The 14,628-nt window shown below is 56.9% G+C and overlaps 1 protein-coding gene across 8 annotated transcripts in view; it reads right to left on the bottom strand.

Moving 5' to 3' along the window:
- The window catches only part of USP2 (ubiquitin specific peptidase 2), a 58,127-nt gene that overhangs the window by 14,982 nt on the left and 28,517 nt on the right, over positions 1–14,628 (bottom strand). For 7 of the 8 annotated variants that reach the window (XM_075909508.1, XM_075909511.1, XM_075909509.1 and 4 more), the window contains 2 exons: positions 9,843–9,893; positions 3,285–3,408 (listed from right to left, as the gene is read on the bottom strand). In XM_075909508.1, the coding sequence (XP_075765623.1) occupies positions 3,285–3,408; positions 9,843–9,893 (175 nt within the window). Of the gene's footprint in view, positions 1–3,284; positions 3,409–9,842; positions 9,894–11,029; positions 11,057–14,628 lie in introns of those variants that run through there. The other variant, XM_075909515.1, reaches the window with a different exon arrangement.

The raw sequence follows: 14,628 nt of genomic DNA, 5'->3' as shown, positions 1-14,628 counted from the left end.
GGCTATTTGTAGCACGGCCCAACAGGACAGTGGATGGGTCACTAGGCCAGGGGCTCACAACCTGTCCGACCGGTCGCCTCCCATGGAGAGAAAAAAAGGGAGAAAGGCGGAGACCAACCCCTGTCGAAGAGGGCAGGGCTGAAAGAGAGTCAGTTTCCTGTCTGGAATCATGGAGGAAGCAGCCTAAGCATCGGCTGGGATTTAGGGGCCCAGTCTCCCCCATCTCAAGGGGGGCTGAGGCATTCTAGGCCTGCCCTGTAACCAGATGACATCTGTGCTGTGCTGTATCCTGGAGAAGCAATAAACTCCCCCCATTCTACTGGCTGGCGGAGTCTGTCCGTGCCACTACAGGGGTGCAGGAGTTGGGGGAACCCCGATGCGTCGTCACAGAGGGAGTGAGCAGGGTTGTTACGTCCTGCTCGATGCAACTAGAAGTAAACACGTTCCGACACGTGGGAGTCAAAGGAACCACGATCTCCTGCCTGGGACTGTAGATAGCATCCGGGTGAAGTGTAAGTGAACTAGGCTTTATTGTATTCTAGTAGATCTGCTATTCGTTGCTTTCGCATTGCTTTGCGCTGTGTTCATTGCTTTCGAATTTATCGTAGTTAACGTTTCCATTGTATAGTCATTGTTTTTAAGGCTTGTGAAACTTAAACAACAACGTTAACTGCTTAAAGCTTGTAATAAATAAGAAAGTGGTTAAGTTTCCATGGAGCGCGCTGGTTTCTCTTGGATCTAAAATAAATCGAATCACACGACACTGAGTAAGACTGGTAAAAGGTCCTGCAAACACCCTGAGCCTTAGGAATTGGACATGGGGGGTATTTAAATGAATAGGGTCACATGTGACCCTTAGGAATGGGTAAAGCTGGGTGCCCCTTATCATACGGGAGTGATAGAGAATTTTGTGCAGGCAACAGGATGCTGCTTCAGTTTCCCCCTTTGTCTTGTGGGATCTGACGGGGATGCTCCCTGATCACTGAGCTATGGACAATAGGGATGGGGTCTCCCTCAGTCCTGCTGCAATGCCACCAGCGTCGGTGTGCGTCCCTTGTGCCTGCTGGCATTTTATGTCGTGCTCACGGCAGCGCCATGGTGTAGAGACAAGGGGCAAGTCTCAGCGCACGTGGCTGACGGGGGTTGGGAGCTGGGTGTTGGGCAGTCTGAGGAAGGCTAGTGAGAGACAGTCCAGGTGAATACTTGCTCATTTCCCCCTGCCTTGGTGCAAAAAAACCCAGAAAGGGCTCCCTTCCCGGCCCAAGCGGAAGTGTGAAATTTCTGCCGTAGTATGTCAGAGACCCACCTGTGAGCCCTTCTCAGGTCCAAGAGAAGACAGGCTCAGATGGGGTCACACATCCGAGAGGACAGGGCTGCCCAGGAGGTAGCTACGTCTCTGTCTGTGGCCGGCTTTGTAAGTTAGGCCCATTACTTCACATTCCCGGCAGGGGCAGAGCTGGCCAGCCAGAGGGTCTGGGACGAACCCAGCAGCGGCTCAGTGAAGTAACCCTTGCTCTGAGTCCCTTGCACAATCTAAGCGCAGTCAGCGGTGCAGGCTGTCTCCTGGGGGTCAGCCCTGCACTGCCGCCCCCGCATCGCTGGATAACAAGGGCCACGAGGTGTTCGCTAAGGAGAACAAAGTGAGGAATTGCCAACAATGGTCCCCTTTCCGGAGCACCTGAAACGTGCAAATTATCAGTCCTCATGGGACCACACGACAGTTCAGCATCTCCGCATGGCCCCTACCAGCACAGAATGGGTGACAGACAGCACGGGACCGCTTGTCCCTACAGGGCGGTGCTGTCACCTGCTCCAGGGGCCACCCTCCCCTTTGTGCAGTGTGGGCGCCTGTGTAAGGAGGATCTGGGGTGCTTCCAGGCCCCCAACTGTGACGGGGCGAGTGTAACGGCAGAGCACTGCCCACAGCAGGGACGGGAACGTTTCAACTCCCTGCAAACGACTGAGACTATTTTGGTGAGTAACTATAGCTTGGAGCATGTGGCATTAGACACTCAATAGCGCGTAGTGCTATGGGGTTACATAAGAGCATCAGCTTCTCCTTTGCTATTCACACACTCTAGTCACACACGACACTCTACGGCTCATCTGCTAAGAGGCATTCCTGTTCGAGAAGGTGACATGGATTGCCATTGTGATAGTAAGAAGATAATTACCTTTGTGCTTTAGATGCAGGTCTCCAGCTGAGCAGAGAACATTAAGAAGATGCTTTCTAATTAGGAGGCAGAGATCTTATTATCTGCACAACTTATCACAACACCACACAGAACAACCTTTCCCCATCAGTCCATTCTACAAATAATGACTAATATTTTGGTGTGTGCATGCTGTCAGGTGACTACAGACTTCTCTTTTAACCGCAAACCAGTTCAAGGGAAATGCATAAGATATTCCCGGGGGCGAAGTATGTCCCACACTTTCGAGTACAGTAGCAACTGCATTGGGAAGTTTTCTTTCTGACAGTTTTGGTCAAAATGAGGCTGTTTTCTTTGAGTTATGTGGCCCCGTCTGTGAGTTTACGATGTTTCCACGGAAACTTTACGCATCAGGTGATACAGATAAGCAACATCACTTCCAGCATCTACAAACACCCCGCTGAGGTGCGACTAGCACAACTGCAACACAATGTTTCTAGCGGATGGGTTTACCCCTTAGTGCCCCGCATGGGTCCAGGCAGGCAGACTAGTGGCAAGTGTGTTACCAAGAGCTGGGGACGGTGTAATGTTGCAGGTTCCCCTCCCCCACCAGAGCTGAGTTTGCCACAGACCAGATCCTGACCCTGCCTGCATCTGCTGCACCCCTTGCCAAGTCACCGTTAAGCCACCTCCTCTGTTGAGCCACTTTTCTTCCTTTTTAAATGCTTTTAACATGGACTAAGCCAAAACGTACAGCTAGTGTGGGCTGCAAGAGAACTGCTGAGCATGCTCAGTGTGTCCGGGCATGCTCAGTGCTTAGAAAACAGCAGGAGGTAGCACAATCTCTCAAGTAGGAGCTTTTGGCATTACACCGGCAGGGGATGCAAGAAGAAAAGAGCCAACGTGACTCTTGCATCCCAAGGAGAGTTTTGCAGGAAACTTTTCCTCTGCCCGGTAACCTGAGCCCGGGTGACACGGAGCCAGAGGGCCAAGAGGCTGGGAGCCGCATCCCAGTAGGGTCAGTCGCTGGAGGGAGGCTGCACCGAATGGCCAAGCGCAGCCAAAGGGACGGGCCCGGTGGAGCGCTCCGGGTTCTCCAAGGCCTGGGTGCAGGCCCCTGGCTCCCCTTACCTGCCATTAGCGCGGTGTGCATGCGGCTGCTGTTGTTGAGGTCCCGCACGTACTGGTTCTGCAGGCAGTAGTCCCTCAGCTCCTTCGTGTTGCTCAGACACTGTAGGATGGAGTTCATGAAACACTGCAGGGGAGGCAAAAGGGAGACCATGGCCACCGGAGACAGGACAGTCCCCGCCGTGGGGGAGGAGCGCCGGTGCCTGGAGTGCCAGGAAAGACCACGGCCGCCTGGCGTTTCAGGCCACTGGAAGGCATTGGAGAGAGGGATCGTCTGGCCGGATCTGTCCTAGAGCGGGGGGCATGCAGCCTTCTCCAGGTGGCTTCTCACACTCAGCCAAAGAGGGGGGCCAGACCTATCTCCGCCAGACCTGGCTGCCGCCCTCCGCCGGCAGTCTGTACCAGGTGTGACGTAGTGGGGGTACCTTGCTGGTTGCTAGGCTTGGGCTGTGGGTGACCCCCACTGGCTGCTGTCTGTCCCACACACACAGTAGCTGATGGGACAGGGAGGTGCCTGTTCGACCAGTTACCCCCCAGGGAGAGGAACAAAGGAAGGTGGGATGCCGCCCTTGGCTGGGGGCAGGGCGGGAAAGGACGATCTTTAGTTTCTGTCTGGGAAGCAGGGGAGAAGGAGCTAGGGAGGGGGCTGGGATTGTAGGGCCCAGCCACCCCCCATCTCAAGGGGGGCACTGAGGCCTCCTAGCCCCAGTTCCTGTAACCGGATTAAATCTGTGCTGTATCCTGGAGAAGCAATAAACTCCCTCTGTTCTACCGGCTGGTGGAGTCTGTTCGTGCCACTACAGGGGTGCAGGAGGCGGGGGACCCCGACGCGCCGTCACACCAGGCACACCAGGGAGCTGGGGAGGGAGCTTATGGCGGGAGAAAGAATAAAATCAGCATTGTCTGGAACGGCCTCGGGGCCAACAAAGCCCTTCCCCTCCCTGCCTCCAGACAGAGAACCCATCCGCGGGCACCTTTCCCCGGGTCCCGGGTGGATGTGCAGCGACTGTGGCCTGCACTTCCCAGCCACGGAAAGGTGGTGTGGAGCAGGGTCATCCTGTGTGAGAGGTGCCCCTGGTAACATCTCTCAGGGAGCAGGGAGGGGGGCTACAGGAGGAGGCGCGTCCGTGCACAGGGAAAGAATGCGTTGACAAGCTGCACAGGGAGACCCCCGCAAGGTGGAGAGGGAGCATCTATGGCCCTGAGCAGATCCTCAGTGACCACAGGGCTCTGGCAGTCAGGGCGAAGGACTTGGAGGTGCAGGCCAGGTTCTCATTAGCCCCCCGTCACGGAGGGGACGGGGCTGGGACAGATACGTCCTGGGGACGAGCGCACGGCTGCATGGATAGTGTCCCCAGGGCGGCTCCCCAGACCGCTGGATGCTGTTCTGAGAAGGACTGCTGAGCAGAGATGGGGCTACCCAACCAGGAGGGGAGGAGTATCTTCCCAGGCGGTCGGGCTAACCAAGCGAGGCAGGCTTTATAGTAGTTTCGACGGGGGCAGGAGGCAAAAGCCCGCAGGTTAACCCTAAAACACAGAGACCCGGGCAAAGGGTCAGACTCACGGAAGAACACAGGCAATCAAAGCAGGGACAAAGGAGAGACCAGAGGGACTGCAGAGCATCTTAGCTGACTGCCTGTAAGAAGTGTGGAGACACGAATGGGAGGAACTGGAAATACTAGTGGAATAATCACATTGGTGACAATCGACAGCCTAGCGAATAGGGAGGAAAATTTGTGATTGGAATGTTGATAGAGAAGGGTACAGCTTGTCCAGGAAGGGAAAAACGAGAAGTGTTGCCTTGCATGCCAGAGATATCTACACCTGCACTGAGACTGACTTAGAAGGGGGAGGACGACCTGTTGAAAGTCTCTGGGTAAGGATAAAAGGGGTAAAAAACCGAGGGCGATGTCATGGCAGCTGTCTCCTACACATCACCTCATCAGGAAGACGAAGTGGGCGATGCTTTAAAAAAAAAACCCTAACGGGAACAGGGAACTTCAACAGCTAGCCAGCTATTGCTGGGAAAATAACCCAGCTTACGCAATGAGCTTTGGGGATGTATTGGAGGTAATTCCTTACTGCAGAAAGTGGAGACAGTGATGAGGGGAGTGGCTGTTCTAGATTTGATTTTGGCAAATAAGGAGAAGCTGGTTGAGAAATTGCAGGTGGAAAAGAGTGTGGGTGAATGATCATGAAATGATAGAGGTCACGATTCTAAGGAATAGCAGGAGGGAAAGCAGCAGAATAAAGACAATGGATTTCAGGAATGCAGCCGTCAGCAAACTCAGAGAACTGGTAAGTAAGATCCCATGAGAAGCAAATCTAAGGGGAAAGAGTTCAAGAGAACTGGCAGGTTTTTTTTGTTTGTCTGTTTGTTTTTAAGGACACATTATTAGGGGCATAAGAGCAGACCATCCCCATGTGTGGGAAAGAGAGAAATTATGGGAAGAGACCATACTGGTTTACCTGGGATATTTTCAAAGACCAGAAACACAAAAAGAGTCATACAGAAAGTGCAAACGAGGTCAAATTATGAAGGATTCATATATATTAAAAACCCCTACAAGCACACAGGGAGGAAATTAGAAAGCCAAGGTGCAAAACGAGCTTAAACTAGATAGCGACATAAAAGGTAACGAGAAACCATTTTGCACATTCATTACAACTGTGGTCCACAGACCCTCTCGGGATACAAAGACTGGGTGCTTTTGCGCAAAAACTTGCCAGCTGTCTACACTGGCCGCTTGAATTTGCGCAAGAGCACTGACTTTGTAATGTACAAAACCAGTGCTTCTTGAGCAAATACTCTGACGCTCCCGCTCAGGGATAAGCCCTCTTGCACAAGATACTTGCACAAGAGGGCCAGTGTACACAGGCACCTTCATTTTTTGCGCAAGAAAGCCCGTCTAGACGCAGCCACTATGTCTAAGATTTCCAAAGGGGTCTGCATCTCTATTCAAAACATTTTAAGGATCTGCCATTGAAAAAAAGATTGACCACTGCTTTACAAGCAAACGGAAGGCTAAGAACAGGGTAGACCTATTACTCACTGAGCAGGGAAGGACAATAAGAGAAAATGAAGCTATAGTTGAGGGATGCTCTGACCACAGGCGATGGGGGGACACTGCTGCTCCAAGCCACAGAGCTCGCTGCCGGTGGGGGGCAGAAGTTCCCTCTAATTTTTTTCCATCAGTGTGCAGAATAAATTTTGTTCTGTGCACCCAGGCATGTGTACCTGTGCACCACCAACAGAAATACTTGCGCCTGGCTCTGGACACTCTGCTAATCAGCTGGGCGGCATTTGAATCTCTCCTGGGTGGCCACCCAAGAGTTCAGCTTACAGGGAACATTGGTGGGGGTGCCCTGGAGCTCTGAGATGGGGCCCCTGCAGGTGCCCTGATGCTATGGGCATTGGAGGACCACAGAGCCCATCAGCTATGTGTGCTGGACTCTTCTCCCTACCCATTTTGCCATGGATAGTCTTGGTAAAAGTCAGGGACAGTGGCAGGCTCTGAGAATTTTTGTTTATTGCTCATGACCTGCCCATGACTTTAACTAAAAATATCCGTGACAGAGTCTCAGCCTTAGTTATCAATGACTCATAGTAAAGCTGGAAGGGCATATTGAGTGGAGTCCTGCAGGGATCAGTCCTGGGTCCAGTTTTATTCCGTAGCTTCGTAACTGACTTGGAAAATGGCAGCGCGACAGTTCCTCTAGAGTTTGCAGTGGATACCACGTTGGGAGAGATCCCAAGTGCTTTGGAGGGATGGGTTAGAATTCAGAAAAGATGCTGACAGACTAGAGAAATAAATCTGAAATAAACAGGATGAAATTCAATAGAGACAAATGCAAAGCTACTCCACGTAGGAAGGAACGATCAATTGCACAGATAAAAATAACCGCCTGGGTAGAAGTAGTGCAGAAAGGGATCTGGGGATTAGAGTGGACAGGGCTGGCGTTAGGCCGATTCACCTGATTCCCCCGAATTGGGCCCTGTGCCTAAGAGGGCCCCGCACCCTGAAGCCGGAAGCGTGCTGGGTGCGCTGCGGGAGGGGGCGTCGGCCCCTGAGGAGGAGTGTGGTGGTTCCCTGCGCCACAGGAGGGGTGAGTTGGGCGCAGGGGTTCCCTGCACTGCAGGAGGGGCAGTCGGCCCTGGGGTTTAGCGGGAAGGCGGGACTCTGCCCTGTAGCTGGGGATTTAAAGGGGCTGTGACTTTTTTTCTGTGCTTTTTTTTTTTTTTTGCTCAACAAAATATCCTGGTTGCCGGGGCCCTGTTGAAACTGTTCGAACTGGGCCCCACACTTCCTAAAGCCGGCCCTGAGAGTGGATCACAAACTAAATATGAGTCCACAAAGCAAGACAGAGAGGAAGACACATCGTTCTGGGGATATATAAGCAGGAGTTTTATAAGCAAGACGTGGGAAATAATTCTTCCCCTCTCCTCAGGATTGATAAGGCCTCAGCTGGAGTATTGCGTGCAGTTCTGGGTACCACGTTTCAGGAAAGATGTGGACAAACTGGAGAAAGACCAGAAGAGAGCAACAAAAATGAGTGAAAGTCTAGACAAGTTGACCTCACAAGAAAGATCGCAAAAACTGAGTTTGTTTAGAGTGGAGAAGACAGAGGAGAGAGATGATAACCAGAACATAAAAAGTTGTTGTAAAGAGGAAGGGGATAAATTATTCTCCTTATCCACAGAGGACAGGACAAGAAGCAATGGGCTTACATTGCTGCAAGGGAGATTTAGTTAAGATGTTGGGAAAAGGGCTTGGACAGGGTGGTTAAGCCCCGGAACGAGGAACTAGGGAGGTTGTGGAATCTCCATCACTGGAGGTTTTGAAGAGCAGATTAGACAGACCTGGGAGGTGTGCGGGGGACTGGATTAGACAACCTAGCCAGGTCCCTTCCAGTTCTACAGCTGGCCATGCGGGGGGCTGGCTGCACTCCTGACCGAGGCAGTGGGGACAAACAGCCGCTCCGGTCTGATAGCGGCAGGGTGGTCTGGGATTGGTGGAGGGAGTTCCCCGGGAAAGGTGGCCACGTGCCAACATCTGCCTGCACCTGTCGGCAGTCTCAGCAGAGGGTCCTGGTACCTCAGAGCATCAGCGGAGCAAGCGACAGACCCCTGGCCTGACCTCAGCGGGATGTGGGAAGGGAGGGTGCCCACCCGCCGGGGGTCAGCGCTGCTCCTATACCTGGAGAACGTACAGAGAGCTCCCTCTGTGCAGGACAAGGATGAACGAATTCTGCAGCTGGGGGCGGGGACGGGGCTGTGGCCCTGTGTGACAAAGCGGGGATTTTATTCCCCTCCTTATGTGGCATGTGATTTCTGTAGTGACCCTGCGGGTGTGCCTCAGTTTCCCTGGGCACTGCCCCAGTACCTAGATGCGGATGGGAATTTGGGTGTGGCAGCCTCCCGCCCATACACAATGACCCATCCCCTTTGTGACCCCAATCTGGGAGGGGGTGCAACAAGGTGACACCTTTTGCCCTGGGAAGCAGAACAAAAGCTGGAGGAGGGGCCTGGCTGGGGGGCTGGAAGAGGAGCTGGGTGGGAGTCAGTCTTGGGAGGTAGGGGAGGGCCAGCGCCCTGGCCCTTGGTCCCCCTCTCCTCAAGATGGATGGGGCTGGCTGCTTCTGGTTTCTGTGCTGACAAGTCTGTTCTACGCGGTGTCCCTGACGACTTAATAACCTTCTGTTCTACCTGCGTCTGAGTCACTTTGGACGGCGGGGGGGGTGCAGTGCCCGGGGACTCCCCCACACTTCGGTGCCACCCTGTCACCACCTCTACAGCCAATTAAAGGGGGCTGAGAGCCAGACACACCCAGTGCCACAGCTGGGCAAGCCCTGTGGGGTGGCTTTATTGAGGCCCCCAGCTCTCATTCAGGATGCCAACTCCTGGGAGCAGCTGATGCAGCGGAGAGGAAGGGTGGGTTTCCCTTGGGGGGGGACGCCTCCCCAGCAGGGAGAAGGTAAAGCAGTGAGAGCAAGCCCCTGGCTCCTTAGCCCCTGGGGGTGGTGGCAGGGCATCAGGGGGATGTTAGCTGTTGGGTGGCTTCTGGGGATCCCAGGGCTCTAAGCACCGGGGGGCAGGTCTGCTGGGGATCCCCAAGCTCTCAGCGTGTGGGTGGGGAATTGCCGGCTGATGCTGGGGGTTCCTCTTTCTCTGGGTGAGCGGCACGGAAGCGAGGGGTGGGGCTGCTGGCAGAGCGAGGCCCGGCTGCTGCCGGAAGCGGTTGCGGTGGGCGAGGCAGGCGGAGGGGCCGCTCGCAGGCCCAGGAAGGGAGTTCCTCGCGCGAGCTACCGTCTTTCCTGAGAAGGAACTGAGAAAGCCCTCTGCAGAGACGGTGCCTGAGTCAGGGCGGCGGGAGGGCCGGGTGCCCGTCTCTTGGGCAATGCATGTCGGGGAAGGGCGTGGGTGGGTGTCGGTGACGGGGTGCTGGAGCCTGACAAACCAGTCGAGCGGACGAGGCTGCCTGGTGGTGCAGCAGGGGCCATGCCGCCAGGCTGGGCACGAGGGGAGCCCAGCAGAGAGGTGCTGCGGGGGTAGGGACTCACCGTGTTTCCAAGGTTACGGAGGCCGGTCAGACCCTGCACCGTCTTGGAGTTCTGCAAAGAGACAGCACAGGGAGCAGGTCAATGGCAGGGCCTGCTCAGTCTCAGGCGAGCCGCCTAGAACCCCGGCAGACACAGCCACGCGGAGCAGTGACCGGAGAACTGGGGGGGCCAGGCCCGCCTTGCCCCTCTGTAACCCCTTCCGCCATGCTGAGCACCCAGGAGGAAACCAACAGGCAGCTGCTCATTAAACCCTGCACCTCCACAGCCCCCCCGATGGCACAGGACGGTGTCACTATGTCCATGTGACAGGTGGGGAAACTGAGGCACCGGGCAGGGGAGTCACCCAGCCAAGGCCACATGGTGAGTCAGTGGCAGAGCTGGGAAGGAGACCCAGGAATCCTGACTTCTTGCTCTTCGCTCAGGGTGCACCTCCTCTTTGAAACAATACTTCAAAGAGCGCCGCTGGCTGAGTTGGGGGAGCATCCCCTTCATCTACTTCCACTCTCAGGAGGGGACTTTAGCCCTCGTGGCAGCGTGACCTGTGCCCTTCCGCCCAGTGGCGATTAAGGGTCCAGGTGCTGGAGCACCCCCGATGACAGGAGCCTGGCTGAGGGAGCAGTGTCCCTGCCCCCCAGAGAATGGTGAATGTACAGGGTAACAGCCTACTACTGCTACCTCCGAGTGGAGTTATTCCTTCAGCTTGAGGGGCAGAGGCCTGTGCGTTTGGGCCTACGTTCACACCCAGCCAACAGGCGGGGGGTGGGGGAGAGGGGGCCGCAAGGGGCCATTACATGAACAGCTGAGGATGTTAAAAGCAGAGACCCCCCAAGAGAAACACTCCAGCCAGCAGTGCGGGGAGAGGCAGAAGCCATGGAAGATGGGGCTTCCCCCTCCCCTTGAAAGCACTGACGGTGCCACCGTCCCCCCCCCTCCCATGCACGTTCAGACTGTTGTGGCTATTGCAGGCAGAGACGGGCCAGACCCCCCCTCCCCCGATTGCCACCCCAGACTTAGCAGGTTCCGATTAAATGGGACCCGACTCAGAGGAGCTGAGCTCTGAGCACCCAGAGCCTGCCCCTCCCCTGGGAGAGAGAAGCAAGCTGCCCTGCCCTGCCCCCAGCATGGTGCTGCCTTGGCCGGGGGCGTGGGCCGGCTGGCGGGGTGGGGGAGGGACGTCGGGCATTCACCTTGGAGCTCATTAATTCAGGATTCCTCAGACCTTGCTCCAAGGGCACAATCCGGAGATTCCTCCAGGCACAAGGCGGCCCAGCCTTGGCTCGGCCCTGGGCTCAAAGTCCCAGGCAGCCTTTCCTCTGCTGCCTTTCATCTCCTGCCCGTCCCCTCCCACCCCCCGCGCACCAGGCGCTCCCCAGGAGCAGAGCTCTGTCAGCTAAGGCAGCCCCCCCACCTGGCCCCTGGGTTTCCAATTGAGCCGGGCCTTGCAGGCTGGGCACGGGACCATGCTGCAGCCTAAAGAGATCTCCCGGCTGGTGAGGAAGGATGGCCTAGTGGTTAAAGACTCTAATTCCCAGCCTCAAAAGTTCTGGTGTGACCTTGGGCAGGTCCCTGGGGGGGGGGGGGGGGTGTGCACTGCACAGGCGAGCGAGCCCCCAGCCCGGGCGTGTCCACACTGCGGTGGGGAGCGAGAGAATTTAAATGGGATTCCTTGGTCCTGACCCAGCTGGGAACCCCAGTGAGCGCAGGGGGACTGAGAGGAGCCGCAGGGGAGGGACTTAAATACCAACCCGCCTGTGCTATCGCCTTTCTGACTGGTTAAGAGCTCTGTCACTCTATAAGACCCAATGGGGGCTTGCCCCTGTTCCAGCCAGAGAGTGGAAAGTACAGCGTGTGAGGAGAGGGGGCGTCCCAGCCTTCTGGCCCAGCAGAGAATGACACAGGAGACTAATTCACTGGGTCTGCAAGAAGCATTGCGGGGGGGGGGGGGGGGGGGCAGCCATGCCCAAGGGGCCCTGGGCGGGGGGACTCCCACTGCCTCTACTGAACTAGGAAGTGAAAGACGCTTTCTGTCACTTTCACTCACCCAGCCAAACTTTCTCTTCCCAGGGCCCCCAGCTCAGGTGCCTGGAAGAGCCCCTTACTCGGCACGGGCAAGGGTCAGGCAACCAGAACTTTGGAACTCCCGTTTCGTGGCTAAAGTACACTTACGGAATTGCCACCCAGCCCGGTACAGCATGGCAGCCGGAAGTGCCATTCTTCCTGCCAGCCAGAGGGGCAGCGCTGCGAGCTTCCTCGCAGCAGTGCCCTGACACAACCAGCCAAAATAGTGATGCTGTGAGCTTCCTCACAGCAGTGCCCGGACTTTGCCAGACAGTGACCCTCTGGCTCTATCAGCTAGGAAAAGGCAACACGAGCCAGGTAGGTCTCCACTGGCCTGGACTCCCTTCCAGAAATGCCTCCTCATCCCTGGCTAGAACAGCCGGGGCAGGGAGAAGTGACGGACTCCTTCAGCAGGGCACATTGCACCCGAGAGCGCACCTGGCTGTGCTATCAGGAAGAAGAGAACAGGAGCAGGCAGAGCAACAGGCGGGGAGCATGCAACCGGGCCGGGACCAGAAGCCAGCCCCATGGAAGCAGAGAACTGCGGGGTCAAAGGGTGGGGGGGACAGACACAAGGAAAGCAAAAGACTTGGCCAAGGACAGAGAGTCAGCGCCAAACTGGGGACAGACCCCAGGAGTCCGCTCTAGGCACCAGACACCACTCCTTGCGGGAGCAGAGCCTAGCATCCCCTGCCTGCGCTCTCACCACTAGCCCAGCCTGCCCCAGGGGTGCAAGGTGTCAGACCTGCCCTCCCCACATCGGAAGGTCGGGCTGTGGCAGGGGAGCTCTCCAGACGCCAGCCAGCAGGGATGCAGCGCACAGGGGGTTAAGGAAGCGACCCCCCCCCCCATATGAGGCTTCATGACGTGACTGCCCCGTCCTAGCAGTGAGAGGAAGGGGAGAGGGGAGGTGCTGTGCCAGCAGCTCCAAAATAGCAGCGGCTGGTGTGTGTGTGGGAGGCCCCAGCAACAGCCCAAAATAACCCAGCTACAATTACACATGCTGCTTGGTGACAGCGCGGGCGTCACAGGCTGAGTCCCCATGGAGAGCGGGGCCAGGTCGCCCTCACAGGCTGTCCATGCCCGGGCCCTGCCTCCTGCCTCACCGGCCCTGTCCTGCTTCCAACCAGGACAACTGGGCAGGTGACGGCAGACCCTGATCTGATCTGAGAACAGCAGGAGCCTCCGGAGAGGAGCCCCCCCACCAGGGCCCCGGGAGCTGGGCCTGGCTGCCCCACAGAAGCGCCATCCCTGCCAACTAGGAGGCTCTAGTGATGTGAACTTCCCCCACAGCAGTGCCCCGATGGTCAGTGATGGGCGGCTTAGCCCAGACCCCTGGGGAGGAGGAGAATTCCCACGTCTGCGCTCACCCCCTCCCCCACGCTGTGGATCAGGCCGGCTGGCTGACACGTCTCTCCCACCTTGGTGAGTGAGCCAAAGGGGGGTTCACACAGCCCCATGGGTGGCATGATAAAGGGGGAGACTCTTGAGGGGCTGCCGTTCACGGAAGCGCTGACGGGAGCTTCTTGCTACTTCAGACCGGAAAGCGGATACAGCGTCACAGCTGAGCTAACTTGCCCCCAGTCAGCTGCAGGCGAGGGGCCTTTCGGACACCCGTACGCAGCCTCCTGGCCACGCCGCACAGCTAGCCTGCGAACGCTGCGAGCTTCCCCACCGCGGTGCCCTGACACAGTGGGCACCGGGCACCTCGTGCTGGGCCCATGAAGCAGTGACTGATCTGGCAGCTGGGTATGGAAAAACTGACAAGCGGCCTCCAGGATGATGGTACAGGAGAGCAGAGTGGGAGGGGCAGCGGGGGGGGTGTGTGTGTGCGTGAGCGAGCCAGGCATGCTGGTCGCCCCAGGTCATTGTAACACTGCAGGAATTCGGCTGCCTCTGTGCCCTTCTCAAAGGGGACTAATGCAATGGCAGGGATAAGGGCTCTCCCATCTTGCAGTAACCAGGGCCATGTAGGTGGAGGGGCTAGGCCAGTCAGACATCTGCCCTGGGAAGGAATCAGGAGATGGCAGTCCGGGGGGAGCCTGGATGGAGCAGATGAATCAGCGAGGTCTGAGCTGCCGGACGGGCCCGTGTCTAGCTGCGCCTCTCCCCACGCTCCCTCCTGGGGCTGACGTCCCACTTGCCACCAAAGCCTCTCCTACTGCGAACCAGCCCCACCGGCTGCCCAGGAATTTGCCTCCCTGAAATCCCATGGGCTGACTTTGGCCAGCTTCCCCTCCCCTGGCTGCCCCTCAGCACACGGGCTGGCCAGGCTGGAGGCGGGTGGGAGAGGAGGAGGGAATGACCAGCGGAGAACGATGGCACAGGGAGGGCTCCCGTTGGGGTCCTGATGGACACCCAGCTTCCCCAGGATGTTCCACAGCCCCAGGGGCTGCAGCGTGCTCCTCTAGTGCAGACTCAGGAGCCAACCTCGCGCCATGGGCAGGGAGCTTGCACGGCGTGAACAGCACAGGGAGCATGCAGCCTCTCCCCCACCCCTCACTGTGCCTCCTGCTGGGGAAAGGCCAGGACTGGAGGAGCTGATCAATGTTCCTCTAAACTTTTCCATCTGGGCACTCATTTTTTCCACCCATGTGTGGAATAATGTTATGTGCAAACCAACCAAACAACCGAGCCACCACCAACAGAACCGAACAACCACCAACAGAACCAACCAAACAACCGAGCCACCACCAACAGAACCGAACAACCACCAACAGAACCAACC

This window comes from Pelodiscus sinensis, chromosome 26 (genome assembly GCF_049634645.1).
Source record: "Pelodiscus sinensis isolate JC-2024 chromosome 26, ASM4963464v1, whole genome shotgun sequence".
Classification (NCBI taxonomy): Eukaryota; Metazoa; Chordata; order Testudines; family Trionychidae; genus Pelodiscus; species Pelodiscus sinensis.
The sequence above is the reverse complement of the archived record's forward strand: the minus strand, read 5'-3'. Positions and strand labels throughout refer to the sequence as shown.